The sequence below is a fragment of the Canis aureus genome, chromosome 1 (genome assembly GCF_053574225.1).
Source record: "Canis aureus isolate CA01 chromosome 1, VMU_Caureus_v.1.0, whole genome shotgun sequence".
NCBI lineage: Eukaryota > Metazoa > Chordata > Mammalia > Carnivora > Canidae > Canis > Canis aureus.
Window position 1 is genome coordinate 91553527 of NC_135611.1, and position 27648 is coordinate 91581174.

The 27648-nt window shown below is 40.6% G+C and overlaps 1 protein-coding gene and 1 long non-coding RNA gene across 6 annotated transcripts in view; one reads left to right on the forward strand and one right to left on the reverse strand.

Moving 5' to 3' along the window:
• Positions 1-27648, forward strand: part of SMARCA2 (SWI/SNF related BAF chromatin remodeling complex subunit ATPase 2) — a 175772-nt gene that overhangs the window by 145978 nt on the left and 2146 nt on the right. For all 5 annotated transcript variants that reach the window (XM_077908407.1, XM_077908414.1, XM_077908408.1 and 2 more), the window contains 3 exons: positions 8376-8481; positions 8981-9082; positions 12289-12421. In XM_077908407.1, the coding sequence (XP_077764533.1) occupies positions 8376-8481; positions 8981-9082; positions 12289-12421 (341 nt within the window). The remainder of the gene's footprint in view (positions 1-8375; positions 8482-8980; positions 9083-12288; positions 12422-27648) is intronic.
• On the reverse strand, positions 14829-27638 carry LOC144319942 (uncharacterized). Its single transcript, XR_013385575.1, has 3 exons — positions 27466-27638; positions 26588-26651; positions 14829-15003 (listed from the first exon to the last, which is right to left on the reverse strand). It is a non-coding gene; the product is annotated as an uncharacterized LOC144319942 (long non-coding RNA).

Genomic DNA, 27648 nt, shown 5'->3' on the forward strand with positions numbered 1-27648 from the left:
TTTGACGATTCTTGTTGGTGTTCAGGAAACAGCGTTGGGTCCTGGAACCCAGACACCCTAATAAATGTAGGGTGTACTGTGGGACATCAAGAATTGGGTTCCACTTTTGCCATCACGGAACTCAGTCTGGATTTGCATTTGGGATTGAATCAACAAATAACGGGACTTTATTAGTGGGGCCACTTTAAAATAAGGAAGCAGCTTGGATAACAGCTTCCGCCACCCCAACAGGGAAAGGAGGAGGCTTTAAGGTCCAAATGGCATGATGTGGCTCAATGGCCAACCCAGCCAACAAGGACAGACATAAGCTCATTTTACCCCTCTTCCATCAAAACGGTCTTGTGACCATGAAAAATGGAGTGATCACAACTTAAAAGGGAATTGGAAGCCTCCGATGTCATGCCTGGGCTTTTTGGCGGGGATGATACGGCTGTGTGTAGTTGACACCTAGATAGATACATTTTTACGGAAGGCACATTTAAACTACAATTTCGAGAGCCATAGCAAGGGCCTTGACGTTTCCTCCCTCTGGGCTCTGGAGTCTTTCTCATCCCTTACTGTCAGGTATGCTGTTTTTTTCCACCCCCATGTGCCGGAGTTTATGATGTGTGTTGTTCAGAGCTTGCATTAGGATGAACAGAATTTGAAAGTTCTTTTCATGTGTTGAGAAGCACTGAGCATTTTCTGTATCAGTCTGTGCGAGTATTGAGAAAGGGGGGTAGAGAAATGAATAAAACGGAATGCCTGAAAGCATAGTGGGAAAGAGCTATAAAGGAAGAACACGTACCCAGTTATGAGTACAGTGTGGTGTACGGGGGGCACGGTGCAGGAGAAGTAAAGGCCTCACTCAAGTCTTCTTGTGGGCAGGGTGAGGATTCCCATGTAGACCGCAGGGGTGGTGGACGAGGCAGAAGCACTTGGTGTCGTGTGGCGGGCAGCCATGGTGATAAGGAAAAGCAGGACCCTCTAGAGACCATGTGAATCCGAGAAGGACGGGTCCCTGCAGTGCAAGGAATGGGGGGAAAGCATGGGACAAGGCAGTGGGTATGAGGACGGATGTGACTTCTCAGAGGTGTGACTGATGAGACTCCAGAGCAGACCCGATGTGAGAGAGGAGGATCTACAGATCACCCTTGGGTCCCTGGTAAGTGAATGTGGTGCCACTCACAGGAACTCGGGTGAAAGGACAGGTGGCATGTGTGGGTGCCACGTGCACGTGTGCACAGCTACCCCGCCCAGCCTACTCCCTCCCTGGAAGTCCGATTTCTCTCTATGGCTATAAACTGCCCTTGATGTTGTGATTATGTTGCTAGTATTGACTATCCCTTCAGGACTAGCCAAGAAGCTCTTTTAGATGAAATTTATTTTTAGCAGTGTTGTCACCAGACATGGTGTCTTTCTCTAATAGGGGAGAGAGGCTATGATCTGCTATGGATCTCGGTCTCAAGCACTTTTGTGTATAGTAGCCCTAATTAGACTAGAGAGAAACTGTTGTGAAATAGTAGTGTGACCACGTAGACACACTTGTAGAAAATCTTCCTTCCAGGTGAAGAGCCTTTCTTCCTATATTGGATATTTGGCGCTTAGCCTCAGGGCTGACAGTTTATCTTATGTAGCTACAGCCTGGTGAGGTCATAACTTCATGCGTTGTCTGGGATGGTGCTCCCCAGACTGGGGTCCTCAAACTCCAGCCCTATAGCTTCTGCAGTGAGAGACGCTGAGAAATCTGACCAAAAATAACCTGTTGAACTTCGTTCCACCTGGTGTATCCCCAAAACTCCTTGGACGAACAGACCCCTTTTTCCAGGGAAAACAGTTAAAAATCCATGAAGCATGTGTTCCATGGAGCACACTTTGGGAAATGCTGAGGAGTTGCATTTCATCCAGGGAGAGTTTGCTCAGGGAAATGTGGGTTTCGGTACTTTATTTTTCCCTCATAACAAATACTGATACTTTTCATCTGTTCAATCAAATAGGCTATTTTGACTCCTGGCGACTTGACACTTATTTATGATGCTCGGCCAATTATACCCACATAAAGCAAGTGGGCAGCCTGCAAATAAACTTAGCCTGTTCTCTTTCCAAGGCGCAGAAGGCCTCCAGAGGCTTCCAGGGTCAGTCTGGCCCGGAAATCCAGGGTCTCTGCCTCTCAGAGCTGCAGACCAATACCAGCATAAATGACCTCTCTCTGAGGGAGGAGGAGGAGGAGGAGTCCCAGCTGGAATAACAAACCAGATTTTCTTACAGGCTGATAAAACTGTCTTTAAAGCCACTCTACAAGCATTTTAATAAAAAATGGATTGCTCCATAAGATGGCAGTTATTGGACATATATGTTCTTTCATATATGTTTTTTTTTTTTTCTTTCATATATGTTGGGGGAAAAAAAATCTGCCTCTTTCCTTAGAATCACATGTCCTATGTCTTCCTTAGGAGTTTGCTGAAACAGCAATTTAAGACAAGGCAGTGCTCTGGTGCCCCCTTAAACCCACCCTTTTAACACAGTGACGCTTGGGACCTGTGGCTCAGATGGGGAAGCGTTTGATTTTGTTTCCCTGTGAACGTTTTGTGCTTTTGAGTTTGGTCACCTTTCAGCTGAAACCTTGGAAGAGTTTTTACTATTACAAAGTAGAGGCACAGGGTTGGATCAAAGGATAAAATACCCAGGGGAAGGGAAGGTGGATCCTTGCCTTTTGAAAGGACAGCATTCTTCGAGTCCTGTCCAGGTCTACAGGAAGACATGACATAAACTGGTGAAATAGTTGACCAAGGTCACAAGTGAACAGGTGGGCAGTAAAGACTCTATACTTTTACCTGCTCCTGGGAAACGTCAAGTGAGAAAAAGGGGAGAAACAACCAGACATCCTGGCTCTTTATTTCTAAAAGAGTCACGTGATAGATGATAGATCTCAAAGTTTCCTCAAAATGATTGTCTAAGCAAGTAAGTAATATTCTTGGAATCCCATGTCCTGGTGAGCACCTTTGATTCAAAGTAATAAGTTCAAGGAGAGAAACCTGAAGAAATAAATAGGAACTTAATAGTATATTAGATTTTGATGGTTGTGATACATTAAAGATTTTATGGAATTATTCTTTTCTATTTATTTGGCCTTATTATGGTAGAATTAAAAGATGCCAGTTGGTGAAATGTGCTATTTATGGTGATATAAATAAAAGTTGATCATATACCCCTTAGATATCATTTCCCCGGAAAAAATTAGATTAGATTTTTGACTTACAGCATGTTTTTAAAGAAGGTAGCCCAGTAAAAGTGTTTGAGACCTACTTTATTTATGGATAATGATATGGTTCCAAATTACATTAGAGTGTAAATTCTCATTCTGTTGAATCCTAGTATGTTGTTGTGAATATTTATTTATGCTCTGGCATATCTCCTTGTGGTCCTTAGTTTATGACTTTTTAAAAACCTACTTGCGGTTGTACTGCATTTACAATTTGATGCTCTGTGTTTGTGTTTTTGTTTATTTTTATTGAAGGTCACAACAAGGATTTTTCCCTTCTTTAAGGTATACTCTTCAGATTCAGAATTTCAGACTCTAGCATTCCTTTGCCCTTTTCCCAATAAATATTCTGGATGGTTTAAATTAGTTATTTTAAATAATGCTGTGATGAACATCGTTCATGTATGTGTCTGTAATATGGACAAACTTATGTTACATATGTGTGTTATTAGCCTAGAATAGATCACCAAAAATAGAACCATGCAGCAGGGTAAACTGTATTTAAGACTCTTGATAAAGCCTTGCTGCTTTTTCTTACTGAGCTGAGTGAGCCCTTAATCAACTGCTAACATCTGGGCATTTACCTTACATTAACCCAATGTAATCGTATTTTTGTTGATAACTTGGGCACGTCCTGTTATCTATAGTCCTAACTCAACCCTGGGTGACTTTTAACAGCTACCACTTCACTGTGAAAAGCAAATCTACCCGCATCGCATTCTGTTTTGCCATAACCTCCTGTATCCTTTAGGTTTCCAAGCTTGTTAGGAATTATCAATCAATACTCAGTAAGACTCAGGTGAGAGATCGCAATAGTGAACACAGCACATGTGCTTGTCACACCTGTTTTGTGCCTGGCTCGGGTCTTTGGGGGCTCTCTGGGAAGTGGGTGCCTATTGTGTTTCAGGTGCATTTTTAAGTGGTTTGTATTTAACCCTATAGGAATCTGACACTGAAAAGCAACAGCATACTTTGACCTACTACCCTCCAATATTGAGGGCATTTTTTTTTTTAAGTTTTCTTCCCAAAAGGGTTCCTGTGTTTGATTCCTTTAGGATTATAATAACTTTTTCTTTTGTAAAATCCTTCCAAGTGGGTATTCTAAATCATGACTTTTTTTTTTTTTTTTTTAAATGGAGGCAGGATAGGTTTTGTTTAGTTAATGTGGTTATTTCCATGTTAGGTAAATTCTCTTTTTTCAGAAGTATCTATTATTCATGATTGTCAACGGATTAGCCTGGGCAGATAAAAAGAAAATCATGAAACAAAAACCAAAAAACCTCTCACCCAATACCTTATCTTCTTGGTTTAGGTTTGCAGGGAAGGCACAACAGCTGGCATTTTAGAGGAGTAGGTTCCTTAGCTTGCATTTCAGGCTTCTGCCCTCTTCCAGATTTGTCCTACCTAACATGCAATCAGAAGTAAAGCTGATGTTTATATAATGTTCATCACGTATGCTGTCACTATTTAGAGTCCCAGGAGTACAGATGTGAAAGTAGCGTCATTTGGTTTATTGAAGTAATGGGAAAGAAGTTGGTTCCCAGATGAAGCACAGCAAAGTTCACCTCACTTGTGTGTCTGCGTATCCGTGCGCATAGAGGCCGTACATGCAGGGTTTGCAAACCACCATTCCCATGGTGGCACGCACGCCACGACACCATGGCCGTGTGTCCCTGTGCCCATTCACCTCTGTGGAGGGGAACCTCGGGGCAGCTTGCCCCCCAGCACCTGTAAACTCCATGAGGTACACACTGTTGTTTTATATTTTAGGTTATACTCCTCCCACCCAGGTTCTTCCTTATCCAGGTCATGGTTGCTCTTCTGTGATAGGTCACTATACGAAATAGAGGTGAAGTCATGGACCATCAGTGCATTCCTTTTTCAGAGGAGGGGAGCGGGTATCGCTTCTGTCATGGAGAGCAGTGTACTTCCAGCCAACAATTTATACTTCAGCCTTAAATTGTATAAAATGACATAATGGAAAATACCTGGGAAGGGGGGTGGTAAGTTAAGCATTTCAACAGAAACAGAACACCTTCGGCAGACCATTATACAATTAGTCCATTGTCCTGGACTTAAAAAAACTTTCCAGCACTGAAAAAAAAAAAAAAAAAGGCATTTAAAAAGGTATATTGAAAAAGCCTTTGCTCAGCTTAAGTTTGAGAGAGAAATGCCAAGAATTCAAAACTCTGGCAGGCTGTTTCACTTCCTTTTTAATTTATTTTTTTAACCTTTAATTTAGGAAAGAAGTTCTTGTAGTGATCTGTCAGCAAGTGGTTCTCCTACCTCGATGCATTCTTTAAGATTTTTTTTAATTTATTTTTTCTTTTAGAGAGTCCATACACAGTGTGGTGTGTGTGGAGGGGAGAGGGAGAAGCAGACTCCCCACTGAGCAGGGAGCTGGACTCTGGAATTGATACCATGACCCTAGGATCCTGACCCTTAACTAACTGAGCCACGTGGGTGCCCCAAACTCACTACATTCTATAGGTCACGTAAAGCTGGATGCCTTCCTGACATTCCTGCCTGAGCTGGCCCTATAGGTCATGTAGAGCTGGATGCCTTCCTGACATTCCTGCCTGAGCTGGCCCTGCCTCTGACAGGGATGGGGAAGGTTTTTAGCTACATGTTCAGATGTTCCCACCCTCTTCGGAAAAGAGAGAAGAAAAAAAACCCACGTATATAAAAGAATTAAGTTCTGGGCAGTGAAGTACGAAGGGTTAGTGTGAGAGTAAGAATTTCTTCCCTTTGTTATGGAGGATGGGTTCTTGAAGTATGGTTGGAAGTATGGAGACTGGGAATTAGTAACTAAGTAGGCATTGGCCATGGTCTTCACAGGCACACAGGAAAGAAGCTGTCCTGACCAGAAGAGTCAGGTCATCAGTACAGACAGGGTTTGCAGAGAATGAGCTGAGGAGGGCTTTGAAAGCCAGACTGAGATGTCTGTATGATGATCGAACCAACATCCACAAGAGGTATTTTCCCGTAGCTTCCAAGTATTCCAGTTGCTCCTGTCCTCTGTCTTTAGGGAGACAGGAGAAAGGAAGTAGGATGGGAATATTGAGTCATATGAGCACTAACTTTTGAAACCATCTGAACCAAATAAATTTGGTATTATTTTCTAAGTGAGAATGTTCGGCTGTCTCCTCGATGAGCACAGGTCAATTCTGGACGCGTCTCATCACAGGATCTAGAATCCTCAACAACCTGACTAAGGGTAGAGACATCAGACCAAGGTTGCTTTGGCCATTTTGCCCCTGTTCGAAAGCACTTTATCACATTCTTGGTGTAAACAGCTGATTTCTTATTTCACCAGTCTTACAGTTGAAATCAAGAGTCTGTCCGTCACAGGTGTACAAAGATGTCCTTGTAACCCATCAATAGAAAAATGACACCATCTGTTGGCAATGTACAAAATGACAGCATGAAGATGTCATTGAGGGTCAGGTGTTCAATCTTGAGTTTACAAAGGGGTCTGACTTTTGATTGTTGAGAAGACAAGGATGGAAATAGGAAAACTGATACCGATAAATTGCCTTTCAGATACTCTTGTTTCAAACAGGTAAAATGTTTGTGTATATAAATCTCAGAATGGTAGGAAAAGAAACAACCCAGAAGTTGTGGCCCCGTGTTGAAGGTGATAGTAAATAAACTGGTTTTTGTCATATACCTTGTGGTATGATTTATGGAGGTACAAACACATTTATCAGCCAGGGGTGGGGGGAGGGCGGGTAGGGGTGGCTGTGGGGTGGGAGACGCTTGTTGGTTCTTCCCACGATAACCTAAAAATCCAATTGCCTGGTAAACTGCTGTGCTCTTAAACCTCTTGTGTGTGCCCCTGATTTTCATATTCATGAAGCTCATATATGTATCTTTAAAAAAAAAATAAAGCAGAGACCCAGCTTAACAGAAAAACTCGCCCATTCCTTTGACAGAGGATTTTCGGTTAATTTATGCAGGCCCCTATGCTCTTCAGCATTTTCCCCACTGGTTGCTAAGCAACCATTTGAGTTACTGCGCATGCCTTTTTTATGATAACTGTCATTATGAATATTTTTTAATTATACAGCTGGGACTATGGATTAAAACAGCATATTGTCACTCATTCTTAGCCACAGCTTCTAGCATCCTTGCACACTCCTGGGCTCACCTTCTAGAATTTACATGGCCGTGATTGATGTTTATTTTTTGGTATGTCTGCCTTCACAAAGGACGTAGAGACGGCATTGTAAGGGAAGCAAGATTTTTGTGAAAAATGACTCCACCATACCTCACAAGCTGCCATTGATCTGGATAGGCCAAGTCTGATGTTAGAATCTTGAACTAAATTGGATCTTTGTTCCTTTGACCGTGCCTGCTTCTAATATTCTAAGTGATGTTAAAAGCTTATAATGCTTTATAGACTGTTTTTCAGAGTTATAAATCACTAAGCATTTGTTGCTATTAGTATTTGCTTTCAAATAAAGCTACCATGGATTTGAGGGAGGGTACCACATTAATCCCGGACACACAGGGCATCCATACTTACTAAATGTGTTCTTTTCTGCCCAAATGGCTCCATATGCACAGGAGTACAGTTAGGCAATCTGAAGGGGTTCCTCTGGCAAATAATAATAAAGGTATGCCTGGGTCACAGTGTGTAAAATATTCTCAAAGGAATAAGACAGAAAAGAAGGACACACAAAAGCTTTTCATTTGAGTTTCCAGAGTACATTCTAACATACCATTTCCTAAGTACACAGGGAGTTTGAAGACAAAGGAGCGTGGAAATAAAGCTATTGTATTTTTTTTTTTACCAACTCAATTATTATTCATTTAAAAATGGAATTGTTGGTTGAATAGGACATTTTAAATATTTCTATCAAAAAGCAGAGATGGGTTCACTCGGAAAGGAACTCACAGTGGACTTCCCATATCCGATGTGTGACAGAAGAAGGATCTAATGGCATTTTAATGTGATTTCAGAGTTAGCACAAGGAGCATTAATCTCGAGGACAGTTGTGGGATTTCTCTTGATTTAAAGGGCCCTGTGTCTATAAGCATGGGACACAGTTTGCTTTTTTGACACTTTCTGAAATCTCTTTTTGGTAGCGTATGATCGGATATGTTTTTGTTTGTTTCTCCCACCCTACAGTTCAGGGCGGCAGCTCAGTGAAGTCTTCATTCAGTTACCTTCGAGGAAGGAATTACCAGAATATTATGAATTAATTAGGAAGCCGGTGGATTTCAAAAAAATAAAGGTAGATATTTTGTTTTACAAGCTTTATAAAAAAAGAAGGATAAATTCATTGAAATGATGACAGGACTTGGCAGTGTCATCCTGTCTGACCCCTATGGACACCGCCCTCCCCCCCCACACATGCCATCTAGGGCTTGTCACTAGAATGACTCAGATATCCTTGGGCCTTTATATGTATCTTATTATGTCGAGAGCACATATTGTATGATACTGCGTTTTATTGAAGAAGTTTCAAACTCTTCCCCCCCTCCCGCCCCCATCCTTTTGCTGTTCTGGTTTCCCATCCCCTGCTCCTCCTTCCCCCTTACAAGAAGGGACACCCAAGTGTGGTATCTCTGAATGTCACCCCCTGGAGTTGTGCAGACCTGCATCCCCTGCAGGGCGGTTGGCTGTGAAGACAAAGGGAAAAATTAGGCTTTTTTTTTTAACCAAATAATGATTTTTTGCATTTTTTTCCCCTCTCCTTTTCTTTCCTCTATTTTATTCAAAATTTGCATTAGGAAAGAATTCGTAATCACAAGTACCGGAGCCTGGGTGACCTGGAGAAAGATGTCATGCTTCTCTGTCACAATGCTCAGACGTTCAACTTGGAGGGATCCCAGGTGTGTCTTGAGTTGTCTGAAAAATGTTTAACCTTATAGGTGCTTCTGTGCTTTTAAGTGATACATTTCGTTTTCTACGGTTTGAATCATTGCTACTCCCTTGGGCAGAATCAAAAATAAGAAATAAAAGCCTACAGTTGCTAGCTAGCATGTAAGTAAATTGTGGCTTTGGCACTTCCAAATTAAGGCCAGCCCCTTTGTACCATAGCTGTGCTAGCTCCTACTGGGTGTTTCCTTCAAGGCTTGGCTTCTAATTGGAGGAATTCCAGGAAATCACTTAGTGTAATGCTTAAAAGGCTAGAAGTACAGTTTTTGCTTTTGTAGAGACTGTGAATTTGAGGATACTCACCTTCGTTTCTCTGACCATAACCTTGCATCAGGAAGTGAAACTACTGTAATTTGAAACAAAACAAAACAAAAATATATCTAGAGAAAAACCACTGCCTCTGGTTGCTTACAGAAAATGCTTGTCAAGCCAGCTGCAATAAAGAACTGCCCTTGCCTACTACTGTGTAGAAATGAATGACACTCAGTTGATTAGAATAACTAGGGGGAGGATTCTCTCACTTTAATTATACCCTGGTCCCACTCTCCTTTTGTAGGCGCCCCCTTTTTCTTGTATTTCTGGCCCAATGCTCTTGTATCTTGAAAAAGAAAGGAGAGGTCAGTGTGTCTGCCACCCATTACAGTGTCAAGCCACTGTTAAGTTCTTGGAGTTTCTTTCCAGATCTTGTTTTTCACCTTCATGTCAATTCTAGCCATTAAAATGGAGAGAACACCAGATTCCTTGCATAAGCTTTCTCTAAAAAGACTGTACATTTCCAGACTCATGGTGGTGTGTGACCAAAACACTAGTTCTTGAGAGCATGTCTTCTGTGTTCAAGGCATTATTCAAAGAATGCAAGAATGAACATGAGGACACAGAGGGTATGTAAGAGTCAGCAAGGATGTGTTCTGTGAATGCCCACTTGCAATCCCTGCATAGGTTTTTGGGATCTTCATATTCTGCTGGGGCAGCATGGTACCATACATCCAGTCCCCTTCAATGCTGCAGTCTCCCTGCCCACCCACAGCCTGTCTTGCATAAGAAGTAGAGTCACACATGGCCTCTCGATTGGCTTCCTTCTTACTGCCTCCTGGATACTAGTTGCTCTCTCTCTTACCACCTTTTTCTGCCTGTCTACTACCCACCATCACCATGTGGTATTGGGTTCTAGACCGAATTCCATCTCCATAGGCTCCTTTGCAAAAATTGTATCTCTACCCTCATGCTGTAGCCACCTTCTCCACTGCTTCTCAACCTAAACAGTTTGTGGTCCAATCACAAGGGCCCCATGAACACCTGCATCCCTGGATACACATGCTGTTGCAAGAAATAGGACAGAGAGAGCCTGTGTACCCTTAATATGGTCACAAGACCACAACATCTTGCATAATGCAGTCCATGGTCATCACCAGGAAATGGACCTTGGTGCAATGCCAGAGGCATGCCCCTCCTTCTCACTTGGTTTCCTTCCCTAAAATCCCCCCCCCCCTCCTTTCTCAGCCCTGATGGAATCCTCCTCACCTGTGAATATGCAGCTGAATTCTGATTTTTGGCAAATTCTGTCCCGGAAACCCCACCCCAGAGCCCCTCCCCATCCTCTGTTCCCTTGTACTAAGTCCTTTGGTACTCTCTCCAGGGTGCCTCATCACCTTCAAGTGTGTGGCTCCTCTTTACAATGAAGGATTCTGTTCTAGAGCCAGAGCCATTGTTTACTATGGTTTTGTATTTGTTGAAACACCTGAAATGTATCATTGTCACCATTTTTAAGGGTACAGTTCAGTAGTACTAAGTATGTTGTCTTGATTGTGCAACAGATTTCCAGAACTCTTTCATCTGGTAAAGCTGAAACTCTATACCCATGAAACACCTCCCCAGAGACAGCTCCCCCCATCCTTGGGAACCACTATTCTATTTTGTATTTCTATGAATTTGACTACTTTAGTTGCTTCATATACATGACTCAGTCAGTATGTGTGTGTCTGTGTGTGTATACATATATATATAAATTCATTTTCCATATATACTGCCTTTTAACCATCCATCCATTGATCAATGGACATGGACACTGGGTCGGCTTTGACTCTTGGCTGTTTTTTTTTTAAAGATAATATTTATTTATTCATGAGAGACCCAGAGAGAGAGAGAGAGAGAGAGAGAGGCAGAGACACAGGCAGAGGGAGAAGCAGGCTTCAGGCAGGGACCAGATGTGGGACTCGATCCCAGGTCTCCAGGATCACACCCTGGGCTGAAGGCAGGAGCTAAAACGCTGAGCCACCCGGGTTGCCCCGACTCTTGGCTATTAAGAAAATAATGTGCTGTAAACATGGGTGTGCAGCTCTCCCTTTAAGATCTTGCTCTCAGTTCTTTTGGACATATACCCAGAGGTGGGGTAGCGGGATCAAATGGTACTTCTGTTTTCAGTTTTTTGAGAAACGGGACCACTTTTGAACTTTAGGTCTTAGCAAATGCACAGGGCTGTGCTCAGGTATGTGCATACACTAAAAGTGAAGTATTGATTGGAATAGTAATGGCTGATACCGATTAATAATAAAGAACAGCTTCCATTTGTTAGGGGATTTGCATTTTATTTTTTTAATTTTTTTTTTTATTTTTATTTATTTATGATAGTTAGAGAGGCAGAGACACAGGCCGAGGGAGAAGCAGGCTCCATGCACCGGGAGCCCGATGTGGGATTCGATCCCGGGTCTCCAGGATCGCGCCCTGGGCCAAAGGCAGGCGCCAAACCGCTGCGCCACCCAGGGATCCCGGGATTTGCATTTTAAAGAAGGTTGCTTTACCACAGTATCTGATAGAACAATTCAAATTTAGTTTTTTAAAATACTCCTTTTGTTGGCAAAATGAGAGGCTATTTTATGGAAGCTCACCATTCCCTAAGTATCTGTGCCCTTACACACACACACACACACACATTATTTCACCTGCAAATGGACTTTTTCCCCTAAGAATAAGTGTGTCTATATTTGAGTTCAGTGTTTTCCTATTGGGTTTTCTGCTGCCATAAAAGCTATTACTGATGGAAGATAACAGGATTCACGTGTAACAAAGCAGGTGTGTTCCTCGAAGAGAAGAGCACACTGTAGATGAGAATCTAGGGGGCTTCGGTTTGCAGTTTTTAACCAATGCCACTCTGACCCGCTAGATCTATGAAGACTCGATCGTCTTACAGTCTGTGTTTAAGAGTGCTCGGCAGAAAATTGCCAAAGAGGAAGAGAGTGAGGACGAAAGCAACGAAGAGGAGGAGGAGGAAGATGAGGAGGAGTCTGAGTCAGAAGGTAAGTCCAAGCCTGTGCTTCTTCCACTTCTTTGCCCTTTGCTGCCTGCATAGACGGTTCTACTGATGCTAACGAAAAACTAGAGTCCAGCAGATCTGGATTCCACTTCTTCATCTCCTGTGTCCTCACTGGGCAACCTCAGGCAGTGTGCTTAACCCTGCTCAAGGTTGCTTTCCTTCTCTATAAAACCCAGGTACTAAAAACACCCCCATGCATGCATGGAGCTTAGCATAGGGCCAGCTGCCATGCACTCACTCACTGAATGTTGTCTCTGAAAACTCAGTGTAAAATACAATTTCTACCAACATTGCTGTTCATACCACCTATGTTATGTAACACAGTGGCCTTCTCACCTGGAGGGACTGATGGGCATTGATTCCTGGGCACCAACCCCAGGGTGTCGGTTCTATAACCCGTGTTGGGGCTTGTGAGCATTTCTAACCCATTCCCAGGGAATCCTGAGGCTGCTGGGCCCAGGACCACACTGTGAAAATCCCTGTCTTAGAAAATGATAATGGTCAAAAAGAGTTGGAAACGTGGTCCATCTTATCCATCATGGATCAGACACTGATCCCACCTTTATTTAAAATTTTGGTATTCAGGGCAGCCCTGGTGGCCCAGTGGTTTAGGGCCACCTTCGGACCGGGGTGTGATCCTGGAGACCCGGGATCGAGTCCCACATCAGGCTCCCTGCACAGAGCCTGCTTCTCCCTCTGCCTGTCTCTCTCTCTGTCATGAATAAATAAATAAAATCTTAATAAAATGGAAGAATTACTTAAAAAAATAAAAAATTTTGGTATTCATTATGGATTTTTTTTTTTTGCTGCATTAATTTTGAGTTTTTCAAATACTGTGTTAGTGTCTTTACTTTGATTACTGAGTTTTGGTGCCTTCAGAAATTTTTTTAAATTAAGTTTTTAATTTTAATGGCAGAATAGTTCCATACAGTGTTCTGTTAGTTTCAGGAGTACAATAATAGAGTGATTCAGCAACTCTACACTCCTCAGTGCTCTGCAGATGGGTGCTATCCTTAATCCCTATCACAGAAGTCCCCATCCCTCCATCCCCCTCTGGTAACCATCAGTTCTTTATAGTTAAGAGTTTGTTTCTTGGTTTGTCTCCTTTCCTTTGCTCGGTTGGTCTGTGTGTGTGTCTTAAATCCCAAATATGAGTGAAATCATGGTATTTGTCTTTCTCTGACTTATTTCATTTAGCAGAATACTCTAGCTCCATCCATGTCATTGCAAATGGCAAAACATCATTCTTTTTATGGCTGCATAATATTCCCGTGTGTGTGTGTGGACGTGTGTGCACAACACATCTTTATCTGTTCAGAAATTTTGCACCCAAGGCAAATAACCTCTTGTGTCTTAGCTTCACCCCAGCTCTGGTTGATAACCCTTATATTGACAAGATCAAGGCTGTCCTCAAAAGTCTCAACTTTTTTTTTTTTTAAGAGATTTTATTCATGAGAGACAGAGGCAGAGGGAGAAGCAGGCTCCATGCAGGGAGCCCAATGTGGGACTCGATCCTGGGTCTCCAGGATCACATCCTGGGCTGAAGGCAGGTGCTAAACCGCTGAGATACCCGGGGATCCCAAGTCTCAACTTTCTTACCGAATTATGTCCTCACCCGTACCTCCTCCCCAAGTAATAAATCCCAATGGTTTAGGGTCTACTATGTCAAACACTATAGGTAGACTTCAAATTTATTAGATTTGTTCCTGAGGACACAGTGCAGACGACTCGGAAAGTATTTTCTTAACAAAGGACAGTGTGTAATTCCATGATGTGGTATACACGTAACATTTTGAGAATTTGCCTTCCAGTTTTTTTCTCTCCCTATTTTCTTTATAAAAAGCCCAGCACACTGGTTCGCAGCCTAATTTTTCTATATTATGAACATTTTCCTATGGCAGTAAGTGCCTTCATATAGCAATATAAACGTTCATTAATGGAGTCTAACACAATGTATCAATCTCACTCTTAAATAATGTCCTGAAAATGTTTACCCATATATCACTGCAGACATTTTCCAAACATCTGATGTGTGCACACTGCCCCATGGCCTGGAGTTTCTATCTTTGTCAGCAGTGTGCTTCAGTGTCTCACTCCCCACACCCACACCTGTCCTCAGTGTCATTCTTCTCAATGATTCTGCCTTTTATTAATTTAACCTTTCCCAACTTTGTACAGTTATTCCCCAGTTCTGATATCCCAGCATGTGAGGTCTTTGGTCTACATAACAGACCTTAGCTAGAAAGTTCCTGATTTCAGAGCCACATCTCTAATCTGTTTTCAGAGAGCTGCCCTTTTACTCCAAGCAGTTTAGTTTGAGCTCTCTTGAGACGCAGTGTGTTAACTTGCTGTGGTCGCCGTAACAAATCACCACAAACATAGTGGCTTAACACAACATTCATTTATTAGCTCACAGTTCTGTAGGGCACAGTGTGCTGTGGGTCTCTCTGGACCAAAATCAGGGTGCCCGTGTCCTGCACTCCTCGATGGAGGCTGAAGGCGAGAACCCAGGTCCCATGCATCTTTCTCACGCTGTTTCCCTTCGACCCTCTCTTCTTCTACATCCTTTTAAAAATTGAGTATATAACAGATATGTTAATTTCAGGTGTACAATCTAAGGATTCAATAGTTGTCTATATTGTAAAACGTTCACCACAGTAAATCTGGTTCAGATCCATCACCACAAATACTTAGAAATGTTTTCTTTTGCTGGGAATGTAAAAGATGTACTTTGTTAGCAACTGTCACGTATACAGTATTATTAACTACAGTTAACGTGCTCTACCTTAAACCACTGGACTATTTTATACCTATAAGTTATACCTTTTGACCCCCTTTACTCATCCTCCAATCCCCACCTCTGGTAACTAGCCTCAGGGATTTTTTTTTGTTTTATTCTTAAGAATTCACATTTAAGGGGGATCCCTGGGTGGCGCAGCGGTTTAGCGCCTGCCTTTGGCCCAGGGCCCGATCCTGGAGACCCGGGATCGAGTCCCACGTCAGGCTCCCGGTGCGTGGGGCCTGCTTTTCCCTCTGCCTGTGTCTCTGCCCCCCTCTCTCTCTCTCTCTCTCTCTCTCTCTCTCACTATCATAAATAAATTTAAAAAAAAATTCACATTTAAGCAAGATCATACAGTTATTTATCTTGCTCATTTCACTTAATCTAAGGCCCTCTGGGCCCATCTTGTTGCCACAAATGGCAAGATTTCATCTTCTTTATGGCTGAACAGTATTCCACTACACATGCGCGTGTGCGCGCACACACATTTTTTTTATTTACCCATCAGTGGGCACTTAGTTGTTTCAAATCTTCAGTATAAGTAATGCCACAATAAACATGGGGGTTCATCTTTTTGATTTAGTATTTTCTCTATGTAAACACCCACCCATGTAAATTGCTGGATTATGATTATTTTTAATTTTTGAGGACCCTCTATACGGTCTTCCATGGTGGCTGCACAAATTCACATCCCCATGAACAGTGTACAACGGTCCCCTTTTCTCCATATCCTCACTCAGATAATAATCTTACTTATTATAGTCTTTGATACTAGCTATTTTAACAGATGTGAGGGGATACCCCATTGTGGTTGTGAGCTCCCATTTCCCTGATGATGAGACATGATAAGCACCTTTTTATGTACTTGTTGCCCATCTGTGTATATCTTTGGGAAAATGTTCAATTTCTTGGCCCATTTTTGAATCAGGGTGGTTTGCTATTGAGTTACAGAAGATCTTTACAGATTTTGAATATTAACTCTGTAACAGAGAGGATATGCAGGGTTTTTTTTTTTTTTTTCGCCCATTTGGTAGGTTGCATTTTCATTTTGTGGATGGTTTCCATTGCTGTGCAGAAACTTTTTAGCCTAATATAGTCACACTTGTTTATTTTTGCTTTTGTTGGCAATGATTTTTCAGATTGGACACCATAAACAAAGTCAAGACCAGTGTCAAGGATCTTACTGCCTGTTTTCTTCCGGGACTTTTATGGTTTCAGGTCTTAGGCTCAAGTCTTTAATCCATGTTGAAATAATTCTTGTTATATAATTTTTGTATGGTGTAAGATAGTGATCCAGTTTCATTTTTTTTCCTGTTTTCCCAGTGCCATTTACTGAAGAGACTGTCCCTTTGCCATTATACATTCTTGGCTCCTTTGTTGTTAACTGAGTGTGCTTTATTTCTGGGCTCTCTGTTCTGTTCCAGTGATGTATGTGTCTGTTTTTAATGCCAGTACTATACAGTTTTGATTGCTATAGCTTTGTAATATAGTTTGAAATCAATGAGTGTGGTACCTCTGGCTTTGTTCTTTCTCAGGATTGCTTTGGCTACACTGGATCTTTTGTGGTTTCATACAGCTTTAAGGGATTGTTCTCTTTCTGTAAAAAAAAAAAAAAATCCATTGGAATACTGATAGACTGCATTGAATCTACCAGTTGCTTTGGGTAATATGGACATGTTAACAATGTTTCTTCCAGTTGCTAGCACTAATATTTTTGCCATTTCTCTGTGTATGCTTCAGTTTGTTTCATTAATGTCTGATAGCTTTCAGTTTATAGGTCTTTAACCTCCGTGGTTAAATTTATTCCTAGGTATTTTATTCTTTGTGAGGCATCTGTAAATGGAATACTTTTCTTAATTTCTTTCTGATAGCTTGTTAGTAATGTATAGAGATACAAAAGATTTTGGCATTCTGATTTTGTATCCTTCCACTGAATTCTTCAATTAGCTCTAACACATTTAATTTGAAGACTCTAGGAGAATCTTAGAGTTTTTCTATGTGTAATATTATTTGCACATAGTGATTATTTTTTTTCTTCCTTTCCAAATTTTTTTTCTTCTTCTTGCCTAACTGCTCCAGGTAGGACTTCCAATACTGTGTTGAATAAAAGTGGGAAGAGTGAACATCCTTGTTTTTGATCCTGATCTTAGAGGAATTCAGCTTTTCTCCATCAAGTATAGTATTCATTGTAGGCTTGTCATATAGGGCCTTTACTATGTTGATGTATGGTTCCTCTATATGTACTTTGTTGAGAGTTTCTTTCACAAATGGCTGTTGAATTTTTTCATGCTTTTTCTACATCTATTGAGATATCATGATTTTTATCCATTGTTTTGTTAATATGGTGCATCACATTGATTGAGTTATGGATTTGAACCATTCTTGCATCACTGAAATAAATCTCCTTTAAGATTTTATTTTTTTTTTAAAGATTTTATTTATTTATTCATGATAGTCACAGAGAGAGAGAGAGAGAGAGAGAGAGAGGCAGAGACACAGGCAGAGGGAGAAGCAGGCTCCATGCACCGGGAGCCCGACGTGGGATCCGATCCCGGGTCTCCAGGATCGTGCCCTGGGCCAAAGGCAGGCGCCAAACCGCTGCGCCACCCAGGGATCCCAAGATTTTATTTTTAACTAATCTTTATAAATCTTTATACCCAACATGGGGCTCAAATTTACACAAGAGTTGTGTGCTGTATCAACTGAGCCAGCCAGGCACCTTAGAATAAATTGCTCTTGATTGTGGTATATGATCCTTTTAGTATTGTTCAATTTGTATTGCTAATATTTTGTTGACAAGTTTTCCACCTGTACTCATCAGGGATACTGGCCTGTAATATTCTTTCCCTGTAGCATCCTTGTGTGGTTTTGGTACCAGCATAATACTGGCCTTGGAAAATGAGTTTGGAAGTATTTCTTCCTCTTCTTTGAGTTTGAGAGAATTGGTATTCATTTTTTTTTTCAATGTTTAGTAGAATTCACCAGTGAAGCTGTCTGGTCCCAGACTTCTGTCAATTGGGAAGTGTTTGATTACTAATTTGATCTCTTTACACAGTAATTGATCTGTTTATATTTTCTATCTTTTTACAATTCAGTCTTGGTAGGTTGTATATTCCTAGGAATTTATTTCTTCTAAGCTGTCAGATTTGTTGGCATATGAACAATTGTTCATAGTAGTCACTTAAGATCCTTTGTATTTCAGTAGTAGCAGTTGTAACTTCTCTTTCATTTTTGATTCTGAGACCTTTTTTTCTTGGTGAGCATAGCTAAAAATTCATCAATTTTGCTTGTTTTCAAAGAAACAGCTTTTTAGTTTCATTGATCTTTTCTATTATCTTTTTACTCTCCAGTTAGTTCTGCTCTGATCTAAATTATCTCCTCCTTTCCACTAAGCTTTGGACTTGTTCTATTCTTGTTCTAGTTGCTTGAGATATAAAGGTAGGTTGTTTAAGGTTTTTCTTCTTTCTTAGAAGTGCTTTTGCTGCCTAAGTTTTGGTTTACTGTGTTTTCATTTTCATTTGTCTTAAGGTATTTTATTTCTCCTTTGATTTTTGTTGTTGATCCTTGGTTGTTCAGTAACATTGTTTAATCTCCACGTGTGTGAATTTTCTAGTTTTCTTCTCATAATTGATATCTATTTTCATAGCATTTGATCAGTAAAAGGTGCTTTATATTAAAGTCTTCTTAAGATCTGCTTTGTGGCCTTACATATGTATGACTTATCCTGGAGATTAAGAAGAATGTGTATTCTATTGCTTTTGGATGAAATGTCCTGTAGGTGTCTTTGAAATCCCTCTGATCCAACATGTCACTTAGGACCGATGTTTCCTCATTTCTTTTCTGTATGGTTGATCTCTCCATTGATGTAATTGGAGTCCTAAAGTCATGTGCTATTATTGTATTGCTATCTATATCTTTCTTTAGGTCTGTTAATATTTGCTATATGTTTTTGGGTGTGCCTATGATGGGTGCATAAACATTCACAAATGCTATATCCCCTTGGTGGATCGACCCGTTCATCATTATGTAATGATCTTTTTCTTATTGGAATTGTCTTTAAAGGTTTATTTTGTCTGATATAACTATAGCTTTCTCAGCTGTGCTTTGGCTTTGATTTGCATGGAATATCTTTTTCCATCCCTTGATTTTTGTCTGTGTTTCTTTAGATCTGAATTCTTTTGTAGGCAGCAGAGTGGTGGATCTTTTTTATTGAAGTATCATTGACATACGATATCCTCTTAGTTTCAGGTGTACATCATAGTGACTTGATATTTTTATATATTACAAACCGGTCCCCACAGTAAGTCTAGTTATCCTCTGAATCCATAAAAAGTTATTACCTTATTATTGGCTGTATTCCCTATGCTGTCCATTATATCTCCAAGACTTTATTTATAAATGGAAGTTTGTACCTCTTAATATCCTTCACAACTCCTCCTCAACCTGGTAACCATTTTTTTTCCTGTAAGTGTAGTCTGTTTTATTCATTTTATTTTTTAGATTCTATATGCAAGTGAAATCAACATGGTATTTGTCTTTCTCTGCCTGACTTATTTCACTTAGCATAATAGCCTCTTGATCTATCCAAGTTGCAGTAAATGGCAGGATTTCACTTTTTTACGGCTGAGGACTTTTATTGTGTACCCATATGTCACATCTTATTTATCCACGTATCTATTGATGGATACTTAGGTATTCTTCCATATCTTGCCTGTTGCAAATGATACGGAAATGAACATAGGGCTACATCTCTCTTTGAATTCATATTTTCCTTTTTCAGATAAATACCCAGAAGTGGAATTGCTGGATCATGTGGTAATACTATTTTTAATTTTTTAAGGCATCTCCATTCTCTGTAGTGGCTGCACAAACTTACATTCCCCCCAGCAGTGCATGAGGATTCCTTTTCCTTCCACATCCTCACCAACACTTACACTTCTTTTTGATAATAGCCAATCTGACAGGTGTGAGGCACTATCTCATTGTGGTTTTGATTTATATTCCCCTGACGATGAGTGATGTTGAGCCTCTTTTCATGTGCCTGTTGACTGGCATCTTTGGGAAAATAACCATTCAAGTCCTCTGCCCATTTTTTAACTGTGTTGTATTCGATACTAAGTTTTGTAAATTCTTTATATATTTTGGATATGAATCCCTCATTGGATGTATGATTTGCAAATATCTTTAACATTCAGTAGGTTGTCTTTTCATTTTGTTGGTGGTGTTTCCTTCACTATACAAAAGCTTTTTAGTTTGATGTAGCCCCTTTGGTTTATTTTAGCTTTTGTTGCCCTTCCCTGAAGAAACTAGCACCAAAAAGAATATTAAAACGGATGTTGAAGAGCTTACTGTGTGTTTTCTTGTAGGAGTTTGATGGTTTCAGGTCTCACATTTAACCTTTTATTGCATTTTGAATTTATTTTGTCTTTGGTATAAGATAGTGGTCCAGTTTCACCTTTTTGCATGTAGCTATCCAGTTTTCCTGTCATCATTTATTGAAGACATTGTCTTTTCCCCATTATATAGTCTTGTCCTTGTCATAGATTGACCATATAAATATGGGTTTATTTCTGAGCTCTCTATCCTATTCTGTTGATCTATGTGTCTCTCTTTGTGCCAGTACTATGATGTTTTCATTATTATAGTTTGAAATCAGGGATCTTGATACCTCTGCCTTTGTTCTCAAGACTGCTTTGGCTATATGACATCCTTTGTGGTTCTATACAAATTTTAGGATTTATTTGTTCCAGTTCTATAAAAGGTGCCATTGATACTTTCATGGAGATTGTATTGAATGTTTAGATTACTGTGGATGGTATGGACATTTTAATAATACTAATTTTTCTGACCCATGAGCATGGAATATCATTCATTGTTATCTTCAATTTCTTTCATCTCTTTGGTTAAATTCATCCATAGGTATTTTCTTTTTTTGATGTAATCCTAAGTAGGATTGTTTCCTAAATATCTTTGATAGCTCATTAGCAGTACATGGAAACATAAATAATTTCCGTATGTTGATGTTTGTATTGTAACTACTTTGCCAAATCATTTATTCATTCTAAATAGTGTTTTGGTGGCGTATTGAGGCTTTTCTATATATAGTGTCATGTCCTCTGTAAATAGTGACACTTTCACTTTTTCCTTTCCAATGTGGATGCATTTTATTTCTTCGTCTTCAGTAACTGCTCTGGTTAGGACTTCCAATACCACGTTGAATAAAAGTAGCAAAAATAGGCATCTTTGGCTTATTCTTGTTCTTAGAGAAAGAGATCTGTTTTTCACCATTTGAATAGGTTATTAGCTGTGGGGTTTTTGTATATGGTCTTCATTATGTTGAGGTATGTTCCCTGTATACCTACTTTGTTAAGAATCTTTATCCTAAATGACTGTTGCATTTTATCAGATGTGTTTTTGGCATCTATTGAGATAGAATTTTTATACTTTGTTTTGTTAATGTAGTATATTATATTCTTTTGTGGATTTGAACCATCCTGCATCCCTGAAATAAATCTCACTTGACTGGTATGTGATCTTTTAATGCATTGTTGGATTCAATTTGCTAATATTGAGAGATAGTAACAATTTGCTAATATAGAGAATCTTTGCATCTGTGTCCTTCATGTATATTAGCCTGTGTTTTCTTTTCTTGTAGTGTCTTTGTGTGGTATCAGGGTAATGCTGGCCTTAAAGAAGGAATTCTTTCAAATTCATTGTACAAGTTTTGGAATAATTGAGAAGGATAGGTTATAACTGTTGCTAGAAGTCACCTGTAAAGCTTTCTGGTCCTGGACTTAGTAATTTAAAAACCCATGAAACAGATTCAATTTCATTACTTGGATTTGCTCTATTCAGATTTTCTATTTCTTCATAATTGGGGCTTAGAAGATAGTTTCTGGGAATTGATGATTTTTTTTTTCTGTTTTCCAACTCATTGGCATATAACTGTTTATAGCAGTTGCTTATGTGCCTTTGCATTTCTGATTTTATTTAAGCCTTTTTCTCTTAATGAGTCTGGCTAGAGGTTTATCAATTTTTTATATCATTTCAAACAATGTTTAGTTACATTGATGCATTCTATTTTTTTAGTCTCAGTTTCACTTCTTTCCTCTCTGATTTATCTTCTTTGACTAACTTTGGGCTTTCCCTTGTTTCTTGAGGTGTGCTTGTATTGCCATGAACTTCCATCTGAGAACTGCTTGTGTTGCATGCACAGATTTTGAAACCTTGTATTTCTGTTTTCAGTTGTGCAAGAGATTTTTTAAATTTCCTTTTTCATTTCTTTGTTGACTCAGTGGTTGTTGAGAATGTTTAGTAGCCACATCTTTGTGGATCTTTTATCCAGTTTCCTTCTTGTGATTTCTAGTTTCATACTGTTGTAGTTTAAAAAAAAAAAAAAAGGACTTTCCATGATTTCATTCTTCTTAGATTTATTGAGAACTGTTCTGTGACACAACATGTTATCAGTCCTGGACAATGGTGTCTGCAGCCCTGAAAAGAATATCTTCTCCAAAAAAAAAAAAAAAAAAAAAAATCTTCTCCAGTGTTTGGATGGAATGTTCTCTATACATATGTTAACTTCATGTGATCTCATGTGTCATTTAAGGCCATCAACTGATGTGTAAGCAAAGTAACATACATGAAAGGTGGGGGGCTTTTACTGTCCTTTTCTTCCTTTATAGTCTTTAATATTTGCTTCATGTATTTAGGTGTTCCTATATTCAGTGCATAAATATATATGAATGTTATATCTTCTTGGATTGACCTTTTCATCATCATGCAATGCCTTTCTTTTTTCCTTTTTAAAGACTTCCCTTAGTCTAACTATTGTTGCTCTAGGTTTTCATTGGCATGGAGTTTTGTTTTGTTTTGTTCCATTCCTTCCCTCTAAGTCTGTGTATCTGTAGGCCTGGAGGAAGTTTCTTACAGGCAGCCAAGAACTGGGTCTTTTTTTTTTTTTTTAATCCATTCAGTCAACCTGTCTTTTGGCCTCTTTAGTTCATTTATATTATTGATAGCTATGTGCTTATTGCCATTTAGTTGTTTTCTGGAATGTTTATGGTTCTTCTCTGAACCTTTCTTTTGCATTTCTTCACATCTGTGGTTTCATGACTCAGTTTAGTGGTATCCTTAGTTCTTTTGATCTTTTGTGTATTTACTGTAGGTCTTCGCTTTGTATTGCCAGGAGACTTTTATAGCAGTGTATTTTAACTTGATAACAACTTAAATTTTAACATATTCTAAAGCTCAACATCTTTACTGTCCCCTCTCTACCTTTTTAGGTTTCTTTTTTTCTTTGAGAGAGAGAGCACCAGTAGAGGGAGAGGCCAAGGGAGAGGGAAAAGCAGGCTCCTCCCTCAGCAGTTAGCCTGTTGTGGGGCTCAGTCCCAGGACCCTGAGATCATGACCCGAGCTGAAGGCAGACACTTAACCGACTGAGGCGCCCCCTCCTTGTTTTACTATGACTTTTGTCTTTTAACCTTCATACTAACTTTACAAGTGATCAGTTCACTACCTTTACTATATATTTACAGTGAGATTTATTTTTTCCATACAATTTGCTACTAATTTGCACCCTTCATTTTTAGCTGAAAAAGTCATCACTCTTCTTATAAGGCTTGTTTGGTGTTGATGAACTTTAGCTGTTGCTTATCTGGAAAACCTCTTTCTCTCTCCAATTCTGAATGATAAACTTGCCAGGTAGAATATTCCTAGTTGGCTTTTTTTTTTTTTTCTTTGAGCACTTTTACTGTGCCTGTAGCAGCTGCTACTTTCCGGCATAGAAAGTTTCTGCTGAAAAATCTGCTGCTACTCTTAGGGGATCTTCTTAATACTTTTCAAGGCACTCCAGGCCCAGTTTCCTTCGGGCTTCTGTGGAACTCCCCTCTGGAGCTTTAAGTTCAGTCCTTGCATTCTCCTCTTCTGCTTTTACTGGGTACTCGTTTGCATTCTCTGCCTCTTTGTGGAAGTTCTCACTGTGTTCCCTGTCCAGTGAGCACTTTTGTGGCCATTATTTTCAACTCCTCATCTGAAACAGTCCCTAAGAAAATGGAGGTAAGGGGTCGGGGGCACCTGGGTGGCTCAGTGGTTGAGCATCTGCCTTTGGCTCAGGTCGTGATCCCAAGATCCTGGGATTGAGTCCCTCATCAGGCTCCCCACAGGGAGCCTGCTTCTCCCTCTCTCTGTGTGTCTCATGAATAAATAAAATCTTTTTTTTAAAAATGGAGGTAAGGGCAGGGGTACACCTAAGTTTTTATCTTCCTCTTTTGTTTTGAACACATTCCTGTGTCTCTTCATTTTCCTTGACTCTGTGTTGGTTTCAATGCATGAGTTAAACCACCATTTTTCTCACTCTTGATAGAGATGTAACTTCCTTAGCCCTATCCCTGTTCTTTGTTAGCAGCCTCTTTTATTTTTAGTGGCAACCATGTTAAGGTTGTGCCAAAGACCAGTCATCCTCTCAAAGGGGAGGATCTCCGTGAGCTTAGATGCCAGACCCTCGGGCAGCAACTTGTCAAGTAGGTGATCATACACAGTGCTGCTGGATCCTCAGCATGAGCCAGCTGGCCACCAGAGCCAGGTGACCTCGAGATGTCCCCTGGCTGGCCATCCTCTAGGCAGCCTTTTGAGGGATACTGGCTTGCCAGAGTGTGGCAGAAGAGGAGCTCAAGGATCATGCCCACCCTGTAAGATCCTGTGCAAGGATTACTGTTTGTCCTTAGATAGATGTGGGTTTCATTAGAAACTTGCCCCACACACCACATCTGTGCCTCTTGCCCCAAAAGACTGCGATAATTGGACTCTTGTCTTTGGCTGTGCCCTGAGGGGGTCCTAACTGCTAAACCTGGGGTACCAGAGGAGTACACAAGCTCCTGTCCAAGATGTAAACTGGTAAGCCAGAGGGAAAGTGCAAAGAAGTCTCCATCCTGAGAGGGCTCCCCAGCAGACCTTGAAGTGGGCATCAAATTAGGTGCCTGCCCCTTTTAACAAAACCAAGAAGCCTCTTTCACCTAAAGTCTGAGTGGGGCTCAGTCATTGCCTGGGTCCTCAGGCAGGAGACCCACCTCTCAGCTCATTAGAGCCTCGGGACATTTTCTTACATGCAAGACCCACTGGTTTTCAAAGTTAGATGTTTTAGGGACTCCTCCTTCAGGTGCAGGTCTTAAAGGTTGGTATACCCAATGTGGGGTTCAAGCCTTTAACGCCTCTGGGAGAGTCTCCAAGTTTGGAGTTCCCTCCTGATTTTGGGTCACCCACCCCAGGGGTGGGGTTTGGGGTGAGTGTGTAGCTCAGCCTCTCCAGCCTTTTTGATGTTTTCCTTAGTTACCTACTGTATAGGGGTCACTCAGCTCATATGGGGGGCTTTGTTTCCTGTGGATTGGGTATGTTCTTGAGTTCAGAATGTTCCTTCATTGCCATCATGAACCAGTCCTTTCTGAAGGACTCGGGAGCTCACCTGGTTCATCCAGGATGTCTCCGCTTCTCAAGGTCAGCTGCTCTTGCCATGTAATGTCAAATTTTGGGATTAGGACTGTTATTCTGCATGCCACCCTTGATAATTAGTAGTTTCGTGAGTCCATAAAGGCAATATCCTAAAGGTGGAGGATGCTATTTATAGTGCTCAGCTGCTGGTCCAGGCTTTCAGCCTGGTTCTGCCAGGCAGCCTGTCAAGTGGGTTTCCTGGAGGTTCGTGTCCACCAACACCTGAGCCTGATAGTTTTAGAGTATCCCACACACCAGGATGTACTTAAATTATGTACTTGAAAAGACATTTTCTTAAATTTTCTGTCTTGTGCCCTTTTACACTTCGCAGGGATTTTTCTGCACTACAAATGTCAGGAAGGCCTCCACCTGTATAGATAGAGATTTCACTCTTTCTTTTCACTGAGACATTTTTTTGAGGCCTTTATATCTTTAAGCATTTCTATTACTTGGTCGACCTTTTCATCTCCCATCTTTTCTTCTTTTCCTACACCACGCCAACCACCAGCCCCTACACCTTATAGTCCATTCTGAGCGGACATTTGGGTACAAGGGTTGGAAGCCTTGACTAGGAGAGAACCACTGTGCAGACTCGGGATGGGCAGAGGGCCTATGCTGGCACTACCCTTCAGAACAGCTCAGATCTCAACTGTGTTGTCAATTTTTTGTAAATGTAGTGATGGGTTCCTCCACAAAAGAAGTGTGAAAATCTCTCCTCTCTAAGCTTCCCTCTGGAGCTCTAATTCCCTCCAGGATAGTAGTATCTCTTTCTAGGTGCCTTGAGAGAGTCCCACACCTTCAGTGAGTTCATCAAGTATTCTATAGATACCCATCCCAGAACAGTGCTGTGGAACAGATGTTCCCTGTATGTTGGGCTACAACACTTACCTCCGTGGCATTGCGTGTTGAACTCTCCCACGAGTTTTTCTTTATTCCGATCCTTAGAATAGCCCTGTACAGGTGAATAGGAGTGCTGTCATCCTGAAGGTTAATTTAACAGGACACTTAGAAGTTTCCCATATGGATATATTTACCATACCTCCCCCAAATTCTGCTAGATCTGTCAACAAAGAGGTTTACAGCCGCTTTGCTTTACACTGGCAAATAAAACAAAAACTGGGAACTTCAGCACCCATCACTGCCTTCCTTTATCCTGCTTAAATCATTTATAGCAGACAGTTAAGGTAGAACATTTTCAGGCGTTGGAAAGAATGAGGCAGGTATATATCAATGGATAGAAATGTCCCACATTATGTGAGAATAAAGGCGAGGCCTCAAATTTGGGCATGCATAAAGCAAGTGGATATATGGGAACACACGCCTGAATTCTCTATATTGTCTCGCTGTACGATTTATAAACTATAAATTGGTTTTTTTTCTAGAAATAATCACCAGGAAGAATAAGAAGATCCTAGAGATGGGGAAAGAAAGTGTTAATAATCATTTAACTTTCCATTTTGTACTTTTCTGTGCTGTTATTATTCAACTTTGAATTTTCCTTTTAAGTCAACTACTTACACAGTAACATTGGCCTTAAAAAAAAAAAAAAAAGATTTATACTTAACTTTGTAAGGAAAAAGTACAATTCTGTTGAATAAACACCCACAACCCTCCCCAAGTAGGAAAGACAGCTCTGCTTATCCTGCTGAGGAAGATCCCTGTCTGACCATTAGGAAGCTGCAAAAGGACCCCCCCCCCCCACTGCCTTCCAGGGGATCTCATCCCCTAGTGTTGCCGGTTTTGGGTAACAGTGTAATTCTACTCACCAACACATCTTGGTTAGGAGGATGAAGAGGGTGCTACCAGGACGATGGACAACAGGCATAAGACGAGAACTTTTCGGGTGCTCTGGGACCTTTGGTTTGTCCTCTGCAGCATGATGATCTTCTTACTACAGGGAAGTCGAAGAACTTCCCTGCGATTCCTCACTACTGTTTTGTTTTTGTTCT